General features: G+C 43.8%; 1 protein-coding gene across 2 annotated transcripts in view; it reads left to right on the top strand.

The window, feature by feature from the left end:
• The window catches only part of SVEP1 (sushi, von Willebrand factor type A, EGF and pentraxin domain containing 1), a 203,651-nt gene extending 185,373 nt beyond the window's left edge, over positions 1–18,278 (top strand). Inside the window, exons 41-48 of one of the 2 annotated variants that reach the window (XM_075560297.1) lie at positions 3,171–3,234; positions 4,526–4,699; positions 5,802–5,978; positions 7,727–7,897; positions 9,750–9,845; positions 11,166–11,261; positions 14,516–14,609; positions 17,950–18,278. In XM_075560297.1, coding sequence (XP_075416412.1) covers positions 3,171–3,234; positions 4,526–4,699; positions 5,802–5,978; positions 7,727–7,897; positions 9,750–9,845; positions 11,166–11,261; positions 14,516–14,609; positions 17,950–17,971 — 894 coding nt within the window. In that variant the 3' untranslated portion in view covers positions 17,972–18,278. The remainder of the gene's footprint in view (positions 1–3,170; positions 3,235–4,525; positions 4,700–5,801; positions 5,979–7,726; positions 7,898–9,749; positions 9,846–11,165; positions 11,262–14,515; positions 14,610–17,949) is intronic. The other variant, XM_075560298.1, reaches the window with a different exon arrangement.
• Positions 18,279–22,037: the final 3,759 nt, after the last annotated feature.

Genomic DNA, 22,037 nt, shown 5'->3' with positions numbered 1-22,037 from the left:
ACAGTGAAATATATTTTAAAAGTGAGAGTGTGGCAGATTTTATTTGTCAACAATACCTAGTTCTTTTCAAATATTTCTATTTTTTAACTCCTATTGACTAGAGGTTTTATTTTTTTTAACATTTTATTAGTGGCTCATACAACTCTTATCACAATCCATACATATACATACATCAATTGTATAAAACACATCTGTACATTCTTTTCCCTAATTATTTTCAAAGCATTTGCTCTCCACTTAAGTCCTTTGCATCAGGTCCACTTTTTTCCCCCTCCCTCCCCGATCCCCCCTCCCTTATGAACCCTTGATAATTTATAAATTATTATTGTGTCATATCTTGCCCTGTCTGACATCTCCCTTCACCCCCTTTTCTGTTGTCCATCCCCCAGGGAGGAGGTCACATGTAGATCCTTGTAATCAGTTCCCCCTTTCCAACCCACTCACCCTCTACCCTCCCAGTATCGCCCCTCACACCCCTGGTCCTGAAGGTATCATCCACCCTGGATTCCCTGTGTCACCTAGTTCTTTCCTCTATTTCCTTTTACTTTCCTCTTGCCCCACTATCCTGCTCAGCCTTCATTTGGGTTTCAGTAATTTCTCTCGGTTACCTTGCCCTTGATGAATCCCTACGAGACCACTCACACCCTCCTTGCTACTGATTTTGGATCACCTATTGCTCCCCTGTCCCTGGGTTGGTCAGTACCACCTCCTTGCCTCCTCCTCTCCCTCTCCCATGTCCCCCTGGAATCATTGGTCCCATTGTTTTCTCCTCCAGATTATTCATCCAGTCTATTTTTTCTAGATAGATCTGTAGAGATAATAATATGCACCAAAAATCAAGTCATAGCAAGATAGGCGATGAGTGAGAACACAGTGTTGACAACAAAAAAGGAAACCAATTACCCATAATAAATTAATTAAAAGGAAAATTTTTTAAAAGAAAGAAAAACCTGTAAATAGATCACGTGTCCTTCAGTCAGGTCCGATGGGGTGCCACGCTCTGGCCCCAGAGTCTCCTTTGTACTCTCTCGGGGGCTCCTTGCTCTGCTCCCATGGTTGCTCTGCCGCACGCTATTAGTGGTTTGCCTCAGTGTCACAGGGTCAGTCTGAGCCTTGTCTATCTTGTTTGCTGCTCCAGCCCATAAAACTTATTGCCATTAAGTCGATACTGACTCATAGACACCCTCAGACAGAACTTCCCCATGGAGTTTCCAGGGTTGTAAACCTTTTTTTTTTTTTGCTGGCATAGATGTCATATATCATGTAATTTAATAGTTCAATCTTTTAAAAAACTCATTGGGTGCTCGTACAACTCCTATCACATCCATACATACATCCATTGTGTCAAGCACATTTGTATATTTGTTGCCATCATTCTTCTCAAAACATTCTCTTTCTACTTGAGCCCTTGGTATCAGCTCCTCATTTTTCCCCTCCTTCCCTCCCTCACAAACCCTTCATAATTTATCAATTATTGCTATTTTGTCATATCTTACACTGTCTGACGTCTCCCTTCACTCACTTTTCTGTTGTCCATCCCCCAGGGAGGGGGTTATATGCAGATCATTGTGATTGGTTCCACCTTTCTCCCCCACCTTTGCTTTACCCTCCTGGTATTGCCACTCTCATTATTGGTCCTGAGGGGTCTATCTGCCCTGGATTCCCTGTGTTTCCAGTTCCTATCTGTACCAGTATACATCCTCTAGTCTAGTTGGATTTGTAAGGTAGAATTGGGATTTGATAGTGAAGGGGAGGAAGCATTAAAGGACTAGAAGAAAGTTGTATGTTTCATCATTGCTATACTGAACCCTGACTGGCTCGTCTCCTCCCCGTGACCTTTCTGTAAGGGGATGTCCATTGCCTCTCCTCACTTCCCTTCATTCACAATGATACGATTTTTTGTTCTTTGATGCCTGATCCGATCGATACCTCATAATCAGACAGGTTGGTGTGCTTCTTCCATGTGGGGTTTGTTGCTTCTGAGCTAGCTGGCTGCTTGTTTTTCTTCAAGCCTTTCAGACCCCAGATGCTATCTCTTTTGATATCTGGGCACCATCAGCTTTCCTCACCACATTTGCTTATGAACCCTGAAGGTGAGTATCATGGAATGACAGTCTAATAGAAGAAAATGTTTCTGCGTTGAGGGCTTACTTGCGTGGAGGCCCAATTTCCAGAGTTGTAGATCTTTATGGAAGGGGACTGCTACCTCACATTCCCATGCAGCCTTTCAGTTAACTGATGAGTTCTTAACCAGTGCTCTGCTTCATAGACTGGATATTTAAACTGAGAAAAGGGTTGCTGTCATGAATAACACTGTTTGCTGAAAGAAAAGATAAGGAATGGAAATAGAGGAAGAAGGGGAAAAAAAAAACACCTCATTGCAGTTATTTCCAGGAATCAAAGAAGTTATCTTATCTCAATAGCTACAAGGAGCAATCTGTGTAGCTTTCAGGGTCTAAAAGCTACTGAGGAAAAACATTATTTAATTCAGAATGATCATTACAAATCCTGTGCAAGTAAATTGAGCCAAGTCAGTGCATTTTAGAAACAGTTCATCAACATATTTAAAGCTTTATATAGGCGGCACTTAATCGGACACTTTTATGTTTAGTGGATGCTGCCTCATTGAAAATCCACATTCTTGTATCAATAAAGTGTCAAACATATTTCATGTTCAATGGATGTAAAAGAGCTGGTACACATTCCTTGATATACTTCTCAGGTATTGAAAGATACGTTCAATTAAAAACACTAAAAGTATTTGGCTAAACTCCCTGCTCTGAATAAAAAACATATTCTTCTAAGCATATCTCAGTGAGTTGGGGTGGCAGTTTGCCCAGCAGATTGACTTCCCTTTTCAGTCCCTAGCATAGCCATGCTGGTCAGTGGCACCGGCTCTACCGTTTCTCAAACACACTGGTTATCGGCCGTTGCTGAAGGATCATGTGAAAGAACAAATGAAGCAAAACTATCATTGTGTGAGTCTACTGAAGTGCAAATTTTGAAGTAACTTCATGAAAAAATTTTTTAACAATCTAAACCCACTTTTGAAAATATGTCTAATATAGTTTTGCATTTCAGTGCTGAGTCAGTTTAATAACTTCTATTGCTTTGCTCTCTTTTTTATAATGTTACAATCTTGTCAATGGCCTTTCTTCATTACTTCTCAGGGGACTAGGGAACGTGTCTGTCAGGAAAACAGACAGTGGAGTGGAAGGGCGGCAACATGCAAAAGTGAGTCCAACTACACTTTGAATTTCTAAAAATGATTCTGAAGACCTCAATTAGTAATGGGATTACGTCTTTTTAAGTTCATTTATAATTTTACCCAAATTTTAAAAACAAACTCCATAAACTCTATGAGAGACTTTCATGGGGGTTGACTCAAGGGCACCAAACCATTAAAAGTGTCAGAAATGTGGAGGAGAGATTAATGATTAAATTGGAAAAGCTCACAAGATTACTGACTGAAATGGCAAACATTCAGTTTCAGAACCTAGTTAATTATTGAATTTATTTGCATTACATTTCTGGGTTCTCTTCAAAGAATTGTAATTAAACCTTTCAAGCTATTTATTTCTGGTGACCCCACTGGCCAATACTAGCATCTTATTCAAGTGATAGTATATCGCCCATCAAATAAATAAATACACCTTGAATGGAATTTTACATGAACCCATTTTGTGAGAACACTCCTCAAGCTTATTTGGCAAACCGTGTTTGTTTAAAGAGCATATGGCCCATACGGTTGCACTGGAAAATATACTGGGATGCTGTTGTTTATCTGAAATTCTAACAACTTGACACATTCTGTTGGATGTGGCAAGGCCGGCTGTCATAAGGTAGATCATGTATGCAACATCGTGCCCACTGGAGGGATTAATAAATGGAAAGATGCCATTTCATACACCTCTTCTTCTAGACTCCCAGCATTATGCACAGCAAAAGGCGGCAATGTGCTTCAAGATTCATGGAGCTAATGAGGCACAGCAGCCTGTAGTTGGTGTTTATGATTTTTGCTGGATCACTAACCCACCTAGTGAGCCCACCTAGCTCAAACCAAAATCAAATTCACTGGCATCAAGTCAATTCAGACACATAGGGACCAGATAGGACAGAGGAGAATTGCCCTGTGGGTTTCCTAGACTATATGGAAGTAGAAAGCCTCGTCTTTCTCCCACTGAGACGCTACGGGTTTCAAACTGCTGACCTTGCGGCTTGCAGCCCAATCCATAACCCATTAAGCCACCAGGGGAAAATATGAGCACTCTGCTTCTATTAAGATCACTGCCATGAAATCCCTAAGGAGCAGTTCTCCTCGGTAAAACATGGGTCCCTGTGACTCAAAGTCGACTGCACTGCAGCTAACAGCAACATTGATCACACACATGCCATTTTTCCTCCTTCTCTGTTGATCACACCTCATACAAATGAGCACAGCATTTCATATATTGTATCAAGCCATTGTAACAGAAAAGAGAATTGAGGAAAACGTTCCTTGGGTGACTTTTATTTTTTGCTTTAGAGACCAGGTGTGAAGCCCCACTCGAGTTCCAGCACGGAAAAGCAGAAGTTGAAAATGCCACCGGTGTGCCCAGTGTGACGTATTCCTGCAACCGGGGCTACAGCCTAGAAGGGGCGCCGAAGGCTCGCTGCACCGACAACGAATCCTGGAGCCACCCGGTTCCTCTCTGCAAACGTGTGTGTTGACTTAGGACATGTGTTCATTGAATTGTGTTTTTGGATTTGTTTCCCAAGTAGCTGAGGCACAGGGCAAACCTCACTGGTGGCTGAGGCTGGCCCAGAAAAAGCCATTGGTGCATATCCAAATCCATGCTACAGCATATTTTAAACATCTGCTGACGTGACTTATTTAATGATCCATTCCTTGCATCAACTTTTTCTTTCCTTTTTTTTTTTTGTTTAAGGATCATTTGTTGGCCTTTAGGGGTGTTTTCCAGTCAAGTCTATTGGGGTACCACGCCCTGGCCCCAAAGTCCACTTTCAGCATTCCTTGGGGTCCTTGCCGCTCCATTCCCTTGCTGTTCCGCTGCACTCCCCCAGTGATTTGCCTCGGTGTGGTGGGATCAGGTCAGGTGCAATTCCCACCCTGTGTCTCCGGTGCTGTCCCCTGCAGGGCCATGGGTCAGTGAGGGACGTCTTTTATCGAAGTTCTTAGATCATTACCAGTCCAAAGTGCCTAGGGGGGAAAAATGCAACTTGATGAAAAAAACAAAAACTTCACATAATGTAAAATGATTTCTACTGAGGGTGGGAAATGAGAAAAGGGAATATATTCATAGGCAATATTATAATGATAAAGTATACATACATGTAGGAAGTAAAGGTAATTTGTGATAGCTATGTCTGGAAACCCTTCACTCATCTGTCAGGTTGTCATACGATGGCGGCTTCCATGTCGCCATGAAGCTAAAGGCGGGAACCAGAGAGCACACGTGCATTAAGCAATCCTGTTTTTATCTTCTGTTTTAAATGTCTGGACCCTAACTTTAGACCACTATTTAATTTTTCATCTCAGAATTTTTAAATTGTGCATTAGAGCAAGAATAGCATGGTACTTTCAGATCGTTTCTGATTTTTGTCCTTTCAAATAATTCCAAATGAGTTCAAAATCAGTACGTATTTGATTTTGATATTTTAAGGTCTGCATTCTTGTACCACATATTATCAATAACAGCCTCACTCTTAGGAGGGCTATGTCTCTCTCTCTCTCTTTCACTTTTATAAACAGGAAAATCGGAGGGATTATATCAGCAAGCATTTCTTTTCTTCTTTAACAGCAAATCTATGTCCTGTCCCTTTCATAATCCCGGAGAACGCTCTGCTGTCTGAAAAGGAATTTTATGTTGATCAGAATGTGTCGATCAAGTGCAGGAAAGGCTTCCAGCTCCAAGGTCAAAGCATCATTACCTGCAACCCGGATGAGACATGGACACAGACAGATGCCAAGTGTCAGAGTAAGTCAGATGGTGGTTTAGAAGCAGTAACTTAAATGTGGCTATTTAGATCTCTCTCCTCTCGTGGTTATCAGTTCTTGGTTGCCAATTTTTAGAACTCGGAATCTACAACAAGAAAGATTCTGAGTTCCAACCAAAATATACTTCAATACAAGAGAAATGTTTTTAGCAGTGGGCTATAACTTAACTGACCAGGTGTCACAAAACAGATTTTCAGGGTGTGCTCTTCTAAGAGTGAGAAATAAATTTTGAATAGATGTTTTTCTTGCAGATTCTTCAAACTATCTTTGTATAGCCCGGGAATGTTTCCCAACACAAAAGTTATTCCACAGTGGTTCTTGGCCCTGAGCCTCCATCACTACTCCCGGAGGGCTGATTGAACAGAGGTTTCTGAGTGCTACACCTGGTTTCTGATAGTTGGTCTGGAAGTGAGCCCAGAGACTTTGCCAACGGGCCATGTTGATGACTCGCATATAACCTGTTGGCATCCTCTGTCTCCTTGAGAAAGCATCTCACAACACACCCCTTCTACCTCCACTCAGCAGCTCCTCAGCCCCACCCCAAACCCTACCCTCCAGACGCCTTTGTGTAGTCCAATCTACCTCAGCTCCAACAATATGACTAACAAATAATCATTAAGTCTAATCAGATGCAAAGCCCTGAGCTCTGAGGTATTAAAATACTGCATGCTTATAACAGTTTCCACCTTCTGAACCATGCACTTCAACTTAGGAGATACGAAATGTGCATGGGAAGGCTAAGGGCATTTTCTGGAATCCAAGAAGACATGAGTTTGAAGTTCACCCTCAAACTTTTTAACCCTCACCTTGTGCTAGTGTCCAAATCCCCTGAGCTGCAGGGCTCTTATTTGTTAATACCACCAATAATATCTATGGTGTGGGTTTATTTGGAAGAGTAAATGAATTAGTGTGCATGTGCACTATCTCTAATAGAAGAAATCAACAACCAACTCCTTGATTCTTCGACCAGCAGCCTACTGTCACATTAGAATTGTGGTTTTACACCAGTATACATTCTCCATCCTTCTTTACCTGTTCAGGCACCAACAGTTCCTCCCACAACACTCTGCTTTTCTGCTGGATGCCGTGCTCCATTGCAGTGGCCACACCGAATTCACTGACAACGAAGGGGGGTTCATTAAGGAAGTGAGCAGGGTACCACAAAGCAGGAGCCAAACACATGAAGGATACAGTCATTGGTTCACAGCGACAACTTAACTCAGCCAACAGCCCAGTCTCTTGATAGTCCTAGGCCTGTTAGTCACATGGTCTCTTGGCATTGGCCTCTGTGGACCAAGAAGCCAGCCTGCTGCTCTGCCCCATAGTCTCACTGATGCTCTTGTCTATCTTATGTTCTCCTTGCCTCCTTTAGTCTTGGCCTGGTGCCAGTGCCCTGTCCCGTGGCCTCTGGTGCCTCTGGCCTTGACCTCTGCCGTTTTAAACAGAGCTCTTGAGCACCCTGTTAGTGGCACTTCTTCCTAGATAGCTCCAGAATTTTCTGTTCTTGCTTCTGAGATAGCTTATCCTTGTAGTCAGGGGAGTGGCAACGAAAACTAACCAATCCCCTCTACTACTGTTACCCACCCCCTGGTTTGCATAGTCAGACATATGGTTAGAAGAGCCATATTAAGAAATTCCACTTCACTATGATTGAAAAAATATCTTAATTTACCCATCAGCATGCAGGGGGAAAAAAATCTATCTTTGCATATTTTATCTTTCCTATAGAAATCTCTTGCAGCCCGCCAGCTCACGTAGAAAATGCGTTTGCTCGGGGTGTACATTATCAGTACGGAGATATGATCACCTACGCATGTTACAGCGGATATATGCTAGAAGGTTCCCTGCGCAGCGTATGCCTGGAAAATGGAACTTGGACATCACCTCCTGTTTGCAGGGGTAAGAAAATACATGATGGGTTACTTATTTTTAGTGCAGCTTCGGGGAATTTAGCTGGACCCCATTGGACTTCACAGTAGCAACCCCACCCACCCAGACTCAAGCAACTGCAGGGTGTGTTGAAAGCAGAAGCCAGGCTGCTATGGTTTGAACAGAAAGGAGAAGGCAGAGAAATGACAACAGCAAGTGCAAACTACGCTTTCTAGCACGTCATGTGTGTCTGGAGAGAAAGAGGTCTTAGTTGGGTGTCTGTTATAGGGTAGGTGGCTAGTTAGTTGGTTTGTGTTGAGTTATTTAGAGTTCATTGAAAAGGAATTTTAAGTGAAGGTTTGTTTATTTTAAGATAGGAGATAGAGAGGCACCAACGGCACCAAAGATGTCTTGGAAGAGTTAAACTCACCCATGTTTCCCTCCATCATCTTGCTGTTCCTGAAATCACCAAAAGCGGGCACTCTGAACAACACCTTGGAAACTGATTCCCTGGCTGCCATCCTCCAACCCCCAGGCAGGGTAGTGTTTCCAGTATCCAACGTCCTTTGGGGCTGCCTCTACTGGGTGAAGAGCAAATAAAAGGGGTGTTTAAACATGTTAAATAGAGAAAGACGAAGTGATGGAATCCCTGAATAGCAAAGAGAGAGCTTATAGGGCACAGCCGATCCCTATTCACCACGGGCCAAGCCAGAGATGAGGCTCCCTGCTAGATGTTGGAGGGAAAGCTACAAGGTGGCTCACTTATGTGAGAATAATACAGAAGCTTCTTGGGAAATGATTCGCAAGATTCCCTTCCAATTAGTTAAGACGGGGAACTTTCATATGAAAGCAAATTGGCCTGTTAACTCCATGAAATTATTTCTAGTCTAACTGGAGATTCACATTCCATCCTCAGGAGGGCCCCATTTCTAGAAACTGTCCCACTGGACGGCATCTACTGCCTGATAAAGGGTAGCCACAACTCTGAGGGCCATGGGCAGGCCTCTGGGCCAGACAGGGGGTTCTAAGTCTCTGGATCTGCCCTTGGGGTTATGGAAAAGGCCACCAGGCCTCCAAAGTGGAGCTGAAAACCAGAACAAATTTTTCCAAATCTCTATTCCAAAAATGTTAAATAGCATTATCCCCCTGGGGAAGAGAGAACCAGAAGCACAAGGATCACCATCTCTGGCAGCAGACAGATAAACCAGAACAAGAAAGGAAAACAGTTGATTTTGAGTCAACTCTAACCTATGGAGACCCCCGTGTGTGTATGCCTGACCCCCCCCCTTTCTTCCAGGGGGGCTCTGGGTCGAGTCAAACCTCCCACCTCCCTTTGATTTGCCAAGGGCATGAACCATTCGGACCACCTAGGGACCCCAGAAAACAGAAAGGAACACGTCCCATAGAGAGTGATCGGTGGTTTATAGGCCTGAGTACGCATGCCGTAGGAGAGCGTGGACTTCAACATGCTATGGAATATGGTAACAAAGTCCATATTCCAATCCCTTCTGGAAGTTGTGGGGATGCGCCAGGGAAAGTGTCCCAGGACAAGCTGAGGGGGCCAGGGGAAGAGAAAGATCAGTAGCCAGGAGGAGAAAACAGTACCTGCCGTAGTGTGAAGTCATGGTGTGTTAGAAGCAGCTACGGGGAGCTAGTTGTGCTAGAGTCGTTTCAAGCTTGAGAGTCCCTTCAGGACTTACCAAAAGCCAGTGCCTTGATAAGAGCCACTAAGATGCCTCCTGGAGATTCAGCAGTGCTTCTCTTCCGGAAAGCTTGAATCAAGGAACGAAATGGACTCTGAATGTCAAGGAGCGATGCTATTTTCTGACAACTACTTTCCAGAGTCCCCACGATTGTAACCCCCACCCCCTTCCCTTTCCAGCTGTCTGCCGATTCCCGTGTCAGAATGGAGGAGTCTGCCAACGCCCAAATGCCTGCTCCTGCCCAGACGGCTGGATGGGACGCCTGTGTGAAGAACGTGAGTCCACAAATTTAACATACGCTGTCTTTTCAAATCCGGAATCACGGTCACCGCGTCCATGCTGACCCATGGTGGCCAGGGTGACCCATAGAAGACAGGGTATGACCCCCCCTGGGGGTTTGAGATGGTCATCTTTACAGAAATAGAATGCCTTTGCCTTCCCCGGGGCAGCCGCTGGCGGTTTCCCACTGCGAGCCTTGCAGTCAGCACCCCAGCACAGAGCCATTACGCCACCAGGGCCTGCCCCCCACCTCCCTTTCTCTCTCATGGATAGAACATCCAACTTCGAGGCAAGAGGCATCTATAAACCCTTAGGATGAGCCGACTAAAGGGCCGACATTGTAGAAGATCATTTGAAAGCTTGTAAACCTGATGTCGAAAGGACAGTGTGGACTGAACATGCATTTAGACTTCTGGCTACTCACCAGAGCAAGTAATCCTGCTTTGTGATGAAGCAGAAAAATGATTTCCCTCCTACTCACCCCTCCCCAGGGAGCTTCGCCCAGCTTTGACCTGAGTCCAGAGCCTCGGGGAGTGTTGACCAGGAGGTCCTGCAGGCCTGGCTCAGCTGACTGAGCGGGGGCCTGCCCTCCTGCGCTAGACCAGGCCTTCTCAAGCTCTCCTGCACACAGATCAGCTGAGGGGTGTGGGTAAACTGTAGCTGCTGAGTCTGTGGGTCTGCTTTCCTAACAAACCTCTGGCTTGCTCCTTGGATTCTTGAGGCAGTAGACAAGCTCACGCCTCAGGGGGAGGAATCAGTGCTGTGGAAGGAGACCTGCTTCCATCCCCACCAGCTCTTGGCTCCATGGAAACCAAGGCTGAGTGGTCCCCCACTTCTAGCATGATGCCAGGACAGCCCATCTGACTTTCATTCCCGGATGGAGTTCAGGACATGGGGAAAGCCTTTGGCAGCGAACCCCGTTTAGACTATTTTATGCCACTGGAAATGGAACTTTGAAATGATAATAAATGGAGAGCAGCCTGCTTGTTTTGTAAGGCGCCAGCGCAGAGCACTAAAAGCAAAAGCTCACTGCCCTCAAGTCCTCTCTGGCTCCGAGCCAAGCACTTAGACACCCGTTAGGGCGCCTTCCCTGAAGGAGCACATTTGGCAATCGTGTCACCATTGCCTCTGACTAAGGAGCCAAACGTACTTTCCTCGTGGCGTTTGTCCAGAGATGCTGATTAATAAGCACAACAAGCAGATAGGGATGCTTATCTTGTGGGTCAAGTGAGGTCCCTTTGGCAAAATGATTTGGGAACATTTGAACCTACCTGAGCATGTCCATTTTGACTGGCTTCTTTTGCTCTCCTTTCTAGCGATATGCATTCTTCCCTGCCTGAACGGAGGTCGCTGTGTGGCCCCTTATCAGTGTGATTGCCCGCCAGGCTGGACGGGGTCCCGCTGTCATGCAGGTAGGTATGCTCCCTCTCAAGGTTTGCTTCCATTTGTTACACTCTGATGAGTGTAGCGCAGATCCCAGGGGGTGGCGGCATTCAAGAAGTCTCTGGTTTGCAGAACCACTGGCGACGGTCCCTTGCATAGTGCTGTCAATGCTGAGCTACCTCAGAGAGACTTTTCAGGTTCATGTGCCAGAGAAGAGCTTCTAAATGGGCTGTGTCCCCAGCCTTCTTCACATCACCTGCTCCATCGGGGGGAAATGGTAAAGAAAATAAGACAGGAGACTCCAAAGAACCTTTCATTTCCTTGAAGCTGAATGATACCTTGTGGTGACTGCAACAACACTCAAATATAATTCTTAAGTGGAAAGGGGGGGGAGGACAACTAGCAAAGACATGGTGCCTTATCATGGAAAATGACAACAAACTGGTTGATTGTTAACAACTGAATCTCTAAAGCAGCCTTTGCCCGCTCTCAGATACAATCTATCCTTTGGCACTTTGATGTCTCATTAATCACCATTTCTATATCTCTTTCCCCACTAGACTACTCCCCACTTGCAGGCAGAGATCGTTCTTTGACATTTTGATATCCCCGGTGCCTGGATCTGATATGGATTTTTGCTTTTACTTTTGCTTTTGCTTTTTAGTAAGTAACCAGTGAAAAGAAAAGATTACAATAACTAGTTTTTGCCTTTTTAATGTCTGGAATGTTCGGTTAACTGCTAAAGAATAAGATTTTTATCATTATTTAGTATAAACTCTTAACATTCCAGCATGCGTCCTGTAAATGATACTTATACTACTTCCCCATGGGGTAGAAAGAAGGCAAAAACAGAACAGGGTAGCTAACCCCAGTGTTTCTCTTGAGCGCTGAGGCTGGGCACCAATGTCATTAAACTTCAAAACCAGGACATGCTTCAGAGTGAAACCACAGAAGTGGGAGTGGAAGGGCGTGGAGCCCACAAGCTGAATAAAATATGTAGTCACTCTACTAAAGCCCAAGCTGAGCCATCCAGGACTATGGTACTGTTTTTGCAAATCATTTTACTGGGGGCTCTTACAGCTCTCATAACATTCGATACAGCAAGCATATTTGTATATATGTTGCCATCAGCATTTTCTAAATGTTTACTTTCTATTTGAGTCCTCAGAATCAGCTCCTCTTTTTTCCTTCCCACCCTCATGACCCCTTGATAACTTATAAATTATCATTGTTTTCATATCTTATATCAACCATTGTCTCCTTTCACCCGTGTTTCTGTTCCTCATCTCCTTGGGCGGGGGGTGGGCAGGGATTATACATCATCAACCTTTGTGATCTGTTTCCCTCTTCCTCCCCTTCTTTCCCCACCTTACCCTGACCCTCCTGGTATCGCTACTCCGAATTCTGTCCCTGAGGGCTTTCTATGACCTGGATTCTGAATGTCGTGAGCTCTTATCTACACCAGTGTACATGCTCCAGTATAGCCAGAACTGAAAGGCAGGACTGTGGGGCATGATAGTGGGGGGTGAGGAAGCCTCAAGGAGCCACAAGAATATTGTTTCAACAGTGCTATATTGCACCCTGATTAACGCATTCCTTTCTTGTGACCCTTCTGTGAGGGGATGTCCAATTGTCTTAACACATATTGTTAAGAATGAAGGGGGTTGGAGAGGGGGGCTGTGCTCCAACCCCCCTCATTCTTAACAATATGTGTTTTGTTTGGTTTTTTGTGGTCTTCTGGTGGCTGTTACTGGATCCTGTTGACACCTCATGATCACACAGGCTGGTGTGCTTCTTCTGTGTGAGCTTGTTGCTTCTCTGCTAGATAGCTGCTTGTTTAACTTCAAGTCTTTAAGACCCCAGATGCTGTATCTTTTGATAGCCAGGCACCATCAGCTTTCTTTACATTTGCTATGTACCCATTTTGTCAACAGCAATTATGTTGGGAGGGTGAGCTTCACATGTCAGGTTGTTAGAACAAAATGTTCCTGTGTTGAGGGAGGGCTTGAGCAGAGGCCCAAATTCATCCACTTCCTCAAATAATTGCCATATAAATATGTACATAGGCCATTACCTCTATTTTTATGAATTAATATATCTACATAAGTACACACCTATGTTTATACCTCTAGCCATAGCCTTGCTTCCTAGATCTTTCCTCTGTTTCCTTTTACCTTCCTCCTGCCCCACCATCATGCTCGCCCTTCTTGTGCCTCTCAGTAATCCCTCTCAGCTACCTTGCTGTGGCTCCACCACCACCGGGATCTCTACGTCCTCAGTGTTGGTGCTTTTAATTCCCTAGCTATTGCCTTGTCTATGGCGTTGTTTGCTCACCACTCATCCCCACCCCCTGCCTCCTCCTCCCCGCCCAAGTCCCTCCAGAACCTTTGGTCCCATTGCTTTCTCCTCAGGCTTGCAATCTGATATAGGTAAGCAACACAACAATAATAGAGACAAAACAAAAAGAAAACAAAAGATTGAATAAAAAGAGAAAAATACATGAAAACACACACATAATTCTAGTTTTGTCCACTGACCTTTATGACCATCTCCCCACTGGTCCTGGGGGATTCGGGGAACTTCCCCTCCTATCCTGAAGTCTATTTTGAGGGCTCCTCAGGGGGTTTGTGGCTTGGCTTTGCTCCTGTTGCTGGTCAGTTATCTTCCCTTCTTGGTTCGCCCCACTGGGGGTGTGGGGGTGTCGGTGTCAGACCAGACTCACGCCCCACTGTGTGTCCCCAGTATTGTCTCTGTCACAGTGTGCTCCAGTGAGGGGACATCATGTCTGGAGCTGTTGATGGTCCCACGTCCTCTCTCTGCCTTAGCAGCAGCTCAGTGTAGAGATGCCATCCTCAGGGCTTGGTGGGCCAGTATGGAGTTTAGTCCCTCGCTTTCTCTTTTCCTTCTTGATTTGCTTCTGTGTGGATGTGGCAGGTCGGCCCTGTGGACCTCTTTGTTCATGAGTTGCTCCATGTGGTTAGGTTGCCCTCAAGTTTGGCGCACCTTGGTGAGATCCGCACTCACACTCAAATTTCTCTTAATTTTCTGATCTTACAACAGCACTGGGCAGGTGATTCTGCCTGGTTGCCCTCTTGAGTCCTCCTCCGACTATGTTGTTGTTGTTGGGTTAGGTGCATCACTTTGGTGCCAACACATAGCTACCCTATGTTCAACAGAATGAAACGCCACCCAGTCCTACGTCATCCTCACATACTATTTGTCCCGTGGCTTCAACATTGCTAAATATTGATGATGTAACCCATGGTTGTTTTTTTCCTTCCAGCTGTCTGCCAGTCTCCCTGCTTAAATGGTGGGAAATGTGTCAGGCCCAACCGGTGCAGTTGTCTCTCAGATTGGACAGGACATGACTGTTCCAGGTGTGTTGGAAATTATTTCATAGATATGCACTGTACAAAATAGTATGTAAAGTGATAAGAAACTTTTTAAGTCAAATAAGTTACAAATTTTAATAGTAACACATATATGTGTCATTGAGGAGGAAAAAATATATAAGGGAAATTAGGTTCTGTCAGTTTCTCATTTCTGACCAAATGACTGTGATAATTGAGAGGATGATTGCAAAAGCCATCAAGAAGAAAGTAGTTAAATGATAAACCTTTGGTAAGCCTTAGAAATTGTTAGACATACTTCGGCATGCCAGGATTAAAATATGTCTTATGTTAAAACAGAGCCCTCACAAATGTTGCATTGCTGTTCTATTTCCAGCTCCCTTTTCAGGCTTTTAGAGTAAAAGTCTTCATATCACATACATCACTTAGCTAGCCCTTGACCCATCTTATAGGAATGATGAAAACACAAATGTTTATTACCATATTCATTTCCAAAGAAAGAGATTTCATTATCTGGAAACAAACCTCATGTTTTCATTTCCTTTTATTTCATTTGGATTGGAATGTCGGAGTCAGCTTACAAAAGCAAGAAGCTATTAAACTAAAAACTTCCTTTAAAAGAAGTCACTGTTGTGCCAGTGGATCTGAGCTTCTCTATAGCATCTGCCATCCTGCAGACAGAAAGCATCGGCGGAACCTCAAGAAGCAAATTTGTCAGAGAGAATATATTTGGAAGCTATCAAAATGGGAGTGAAACTATAAAGGACTCATTCCTATTTTTTAAAGAAAGAAAAGAGTATCACTAACTGGAAAGTAGATGAGCATTCATTTGAGTGAAGGGAAAGATCAGTGACAATCAGGAGGACACTCACTGCCGTCAAGTCGATTCTGCCTCATCGTGACCGTGTAGAACAGCCCCTGTGGGTTCCCAGGACTGGAACTCTTTACAGGAGCAGGCAACCTCCTCTTTCTCTGTCGGAGCAATTGGTGATTTTGAACTGTTGACTTTATGGCTAGCAGCCTAACACATAACCACCCTGCCTCTGGCCCATATAGGGAATGTCAGCACAAAAGGATCGTGGCAGAGAAAGGCTCGAGGGAGGGGGCAGGGGAGGTGCAGGAGTTAAAGGCAATCCTCAGTCCTACAATGACAGTACCAATAATAATCTGTGAGCGGATGCATGGGCACTCAAGCTGAAGCCAAACAGAACTATACCCACCATGATATGTGTGTGTGTGTTTGATACAGGATATTTTTACATACATGTTTAGTAGAGCATATGGTGAGCAAAGTTGTAACAAACTTCTTAGCTGTAATCAAACATCTTGAGGCAATGGGTTGCTGGGCCTTTGGGCTCAGACCATAGTGTCAAGGGACACCAAGGTCAATTGGCATATCGCAGCCCACAAGGACATTCATCCTACTTTGCCAAATAGCAACTAGGGTCTCTTAGAAGCCTGTAAGCAGCCATCTAAGGTGAAACTATTGGTCAATCCCTGTCTGAGACAAATGAGAATGAAGAAAACTTAAAACCCATGGAAACAATCCAAAGGAGTGATGGACCATGTGAGCTCCAGCCTCCGTGACCCTGACAGCAGAAGCACTAGGTGATGCCTGCCTACCACTGCTTTGTAGCACAATAGAAGATCCTGGGTCAGTGTTGTTTTGGGTGCCATTGAGTAAGCCCTGACTCACAGTGTCCCTTTGTTCAACAGAAGGAACATCACACAGTCCTGCACCATCCTCACAATGGTTCTTAAGGTTGAGCCCACCTTTGCAGCCACTGTGTCCATCCATCTCCTTGAGGCCCTTCCTCTTTTTCACTGCCCCTCCACTTCACCAAGCATGGTGTCCTTCTCCAGGGACAGGACTCACCCGACAACATGTCCAAAGAATCTAGGAGGAAGTTTCACCATCCTTGCCTATAAGTAGCAGAAAATTACGGTTATATTTCTCCCAAGGCAGATTGGCTTGTTCTTTAGGCAGCCCATGGTATTTTCAGCATTCTTTACCAACACCATAGTTCAAATGCATCCATTTTTCTTCCATCTTCCATATTCAGTGTCCAACTTTCACATGGCTATGAGGTGATTGAAAATGCTTGGGTAGGGTGCATCTTAGTCTTCAATGTAACATGTTTGCTTTTCAAACACTTTAAAGAGCTCTTGTGTAGCAGATTTACCCAATGCAATTCATGTCTTTGATCATCTGACTGCTGCATCCAAGAGCACTGATTGTAGATCCAAGCAAGATGAAATCTTTGACAACTTCAATCTTTCCTCCATTTATCATGATGGATACTTATTGGTCCAATTGTGAGGATATTGGTTTTCCTTACATTAAGTTGCAATCCACAGTGAAGGCTGCAATCTTTGTTCTTCGTTAGCAAGTGCTTCAAGGCCTCCTCACTTTGGGCAGGCAAGGTTGTGTCATGTGCATATTGTAGATTGTTAATAAGGCTTCCTCTAACACTGATGCTGATTTCCTCATAGAATCCAGCTCCCTTGATGATTCGCTCCAGTGAAAGTTCATGTTGGATAGAGCGGCATAGGGCCCGCCCATGGATCAATCAGCTGTCATTCTCACTCGGACTGTGCTTCCCAGTCAGTTTGTCAAGACATTGAGTAAATAGGGTAGACACGGTGGCAGCTCCCAGCAGAAAGGGAGGGCCAACCCCCCAAACAAACTAACTGTCATCCAGTCAGTTCCAACTCATAGCCACCCTACAGTAGAGAGTAGAAGTACCCCTTTGGGTTTCTGAGACTGTTCATCTTTACACAAGTTGACAGCCTCATCTTTCTCCCTTGGACCAGCTGGTGGGATCAAAGCACTAACCTTACCGTAAGCAGCCCAACTCAAAACCCCCTATGCCGCCAGGGCTCCTGGTAGAAAGGAAGGAACATGGAGAATGACTCCATCATATGGGAGAAGGGAAAGCTTGTCTGAGAAGTCAGCGCAATGAAGCTTTACCAGCTTTCACTTAAGTTTCTTTCTCTCTCGTGTGATTGTGCCTTAAAGAATGCTTGCCCAGCACCCACCTCAGTACACGTACCACTAGAGATGCTTGTTGACAGACGGTGCCCTGACAGCTAGTGGAGAAAAGCTGAGACCCCCATTAAGTCCTTAAACTGTCACCTTCTCTACCAATGCGTATGACCCATCTTGTCTTGTTTCCAGATAGTTCACATGTTAGGAAAAAAATCATGTCCTCTGATCTCCATGTGCATCTTCAGAAAATGTGTTTTTAACAAATGCTGGAGCTAAAACCATAGACCGGGGATGCTATATGAAAACTTCAGGTTCACCACGTCCAAAGAGCTTTTACCTCCTGTTCATTCTTGTCTCTTGGTTCTGTTTGTTTTGTAGGAAAAGGAGGACTGGATTTTAACCACTGATCACCACAGGCTCTCCCCAAAACAGGATCATCTCTTCCTGGGAGAGCCTGGGCATCCAGGATTCTCAGAAAGAAAAATCCAACTTGGTGCTGGATCATGTTCCATTTAGTAAATTGTTGTTTGCATTTACTTGGGTTTTTTTAAATTTCGTGATATATGTTGTTATTCTTTGTGACATGTTTCAATTTTTAAATCTACCTGTATTTTCTATATTAAAATATATATATTAAAATAGATGCTGCTCCATCTTCACAAACATGTACATACTTTGCTGACTATTGGAAAAGTGCACATTTTTATTCAGTTATTAAAGATGATTTTTCCATTAAAATATATTTTGCTACTAAATAATATGTTGCCAGGCAGTGCCATTTTCTGATGTGGCAAGGGAATAAAGAGGGACCCCTTTCTTTCATCTCTGGCATCATGCCGAGAAAAACAGTCAGGGAGGGGCCTTCAATCCTGCCTGGTCTTTACATTATTTGTAACAAGAAATGTTTCCTTTTGCAAAAACAGAGCTAAATTGTTCTACACAGGATGCTGCTTGGGTGCTTGAGGCTGCCTGACTAATGTCTCTCTTAAACTGTGGTGTCTGTAGGCATCAGCTCAGTGGATGTGGTGGGCGGGGGGAGAAGGATATAGAACACGGGCCACAGATTCAAGTGCACCCCTTCCATCTCACAGCTGGAATAAGAGATCCAAGAATCAGAGGACTAACAGAGAGCACATTCTTGGGATATAAGGCCCCATGTAATCTCTCTCTCTTTTTTTAATAATTATTTTACTGGGGGCTCTTACAACTCTTGTTACAATCCATACATCAGTTGTATCCGACGTATCCATTCATATATCCCATCATTCCTTTCTAGACATTTACTTTTCATTGAGCCCTCGGAAACCATATCATCTCCATCTCACCGCTTGGGTGGAAGGGAAATGGAAAGAGGAAAACAGGGAAAGAGGCCAATGAAAAAGATGTCTACCAGGACTAAGCCTTCCCAGAGTTCTGAAAAAGACAACAAAACGGTATTATTTTAAAATAGGAGACTCAGGAATCATCTCTCTTCCCTCCTCTGGGAGTGTTGCTCCCACACAGGGCACTGGAGAGAAATGCAGGAATCTCCCATCGTCTCCAGGAGCACATGCAGTTGAATACTCCTCACCCACCGCTTCCTCCTTGAAGAAGATCCTGATTACACTTGTAGTGCCCTTGGCTTTCCTCAGCTACTGACTAGCCTCTCCCTTCCTGCTGGTATTTGCACAGATGAGTATGTCCTGCAGTGCTTTCTTTATGCCCCATAAGATTCCAAAATGGGATTCTCTGGTGATGCGGGGCCTAAGGGCTCAACTGCTAACCTGCTCATCGAAAGCTCGGGGGTTCCAACTCCCGGCAGCTCTGTGGGAGAAAGATGTTCCATCCTCTTCCATACGGATCATAGTTTTGGAAACCCCTATAGAGCAATTCGACTTTGTCGTATAGGCTCACTACGAGTTAGAATTGACCTCAACAGAGAGGCGCTTTAGTCTATACTTCTATGATTATAAATGATAAATGTTGATATAGGAGACAATCATTATAAGCCCAGGAATAAAAGAAGAGAAGGGTGATACCAGAGAGTTAAAGCTTGTGAAAGCTACAGCAATTGAGAACAAAATTCAGTTCTAAACATGTGTGTTTTAAACAGAATTGGTATCAGGCTACTGATGAGTAGCTTAAAATTTTATTTGTGTTTTAAAATTCAAATTAATCATATTATGCCTACGGTGCACGCAAGTACAGTGCCAGGTGAGTGAGATTTCAACTATCTAGAAATATGACCCGCGTAGCAATAATACTGAGCATGGTGGAAGAATGTTTCTTTTTAAATATTGCGGTTGCACATTGGGCTGTGATCTGCAAGGCGGGCAGTTTGAAGCCACCAGCTTCCCCACAGGATAGAGACAGTGATTTCTGCTCACATAGATAGAGTATCAGACGCTCACAAGAGGCAGTTCTACCCTGAATTTATTGGCAGTGAATACTACCTGTAACTCCTGGTAAGCTTTTAACTATCCCCTGAACTGAAAAATGTGGCAAATAATGAGTAACATTTACCAAAGTAATACCATGCCAATGAAAAACTGTAACATAGAAAAACAGGAAACTTTAACTTTTCAAGACCATTTCATTGGGAGCTAATACAGATATCTTATTCCACCGTCCGATCACACCGAGCAGTGTTGCGCAATTGTGACCACACTCAATTTCAAGATAGTCTCTTCCTTCCGGAACTCATTGCCATCAGCTCCTTTCGCCCTTTCCCCCACTGTCCCCCCCAGGAACCCGGATTCAACTTGTTGTCTCTATAGGTTCATCAATCCTGGTTTCACACATGGAAAAGCAGGAAAACATATAACAAAAAATCAAGAGGGCTACCCTCAATGACAAAATGCATCAGAGATAAACCCCAACATGGAAAAACAGAACAACCACCCAGAAAATCTTGAAAACCAAATAAGACCCAAGCTGTATCAGAGTGGGAAACTAGTGACAAGGTTTTAACTGTTCAAGTCCAAGCCTATCATCTCAATCTCCTATAGCCATCTCTCCAAGGGACTCTGCTTGGTAACCAGTTTATTCCCATCTCACCATTATTGATAGCGGGAAATCATTGGAGGCTAATTTCCTGAGTAGACCTCACTAATATATCCTGGGCTTCCACAAGCAACTTTCAATAAATCATGTTTTTTGGCCGTCATTTATTGAACAACTACTCTGCATTAGACACTGCACTTTTTTACAGACATCATTTCCTTGAATCCTCAATAATCCTTCTGAGATATATATTATTATCTCAATGTTCCAAATGAGGAAATTGTATCTTTGAGAAATCTAACAGTGTGTGCCATTGAGCAGGTTCCAACTCATAGTGACCTGGGAGGACCCTACGCTGCTCTGTAGGGTTTCCTCAACTAAAGTCTTTCGACTAAATTGCCAGGTCTTTCCCCAGCGGAGCAGCTGTAGGTTCTAACCACTGACTCTTCAGTTAGCAGCTAACCACTTACCCACTGTGTCACCAGAACTCCATGAGAGGTCAAATTCCATTCAAAGACAAGTGAACTGCAAAGCAGGTACTCCAAAACTTCTGCATTATGGGCATGGGTATATAACATTAAGTCATACTCAGTGAATTTAATTAAATCACAGCATTTTTAGGCCACAATGGATAGGAAGTGGTGTTTTCCAGATGCAATCACAGCAGTAAGTATGGAAAAGGTATGGGATAAGATTCAACACTTATTCTTGAATCTCTAAAAGAGAAGAGTTTTTCCATCATACTAAAACATCAATTTTACACTAAACATAATAATTTTTATACTGAACCATTAAATGTTTCCCTTTAAAATCAAGAACAAGGAAGACAGTGAGGAGCTATTGCCATTCATCTTGAACATGAACTATGCATCATAATCATAATATACCAAGTAAACAAATGGTATTACCAATGAGAAAATTGTGAGTGATACAACAGGGTACCTCCCCCAAACCAGAAAAGTTCCACTGGGCACAGCTATCATAGTATGTATTTTCCCCACTAGGTGAGCATCAAGCAACTCACTCTGAGTTAGTGTACTTAGTGGCGTCACCTGGGAAGGCTCTCTCTGGTATAAGTGAATTCTTTTCATTAAAAGCAGTTTTATTTGAACCTCATTTTTTTGTGATGGCCAATTTAAGAGAACAGTGTGCGGCTGTGAAATTTTGTTTCCTATTTGAGAAAAATGCCACAGAAACTGTTGTGATGTTAAACACAGCTTACAAAGACGGCAGTATGGGAAAGAACTCAAGTGTACTAGTGGTTTTCTCATTTCAAAAAAGGTAAAATGTCGATTGATGACAAACCTCATTCTGGATTTCTGTCAACTTCCTGAACAGACAAAAATGTCAACTCATAGTGCATTCCACCAGGTCAGACTATTATTCAAGCTTTCTATTTAGAGGTTCTGAAAAGATGGCATAACAGTGTGCAAGAAAAAAAAGGCCTGGTTTGTGGCAGACAGAACTGGTTTTGCCTACACGAT

This window comes from Tenrec ecaudatus, chromosome 10 (genome assembly GCF_050624435.1).
Source record: "Tenrec ecaudatus isolate mTenEca1 chromosome 10, mTenEca1.hap1, whole genome shotgun sequence".
NCBI classification, from domain to species: Eukaryota; Metazoa; Chordata; class Mammalia; order Afrosoricida; family Tenrecidae; genus Tenrec; species Tenrec ecaudatus.
This window is presented reverse-complemented; position numbering and strand designations above follow the sequence as displayed.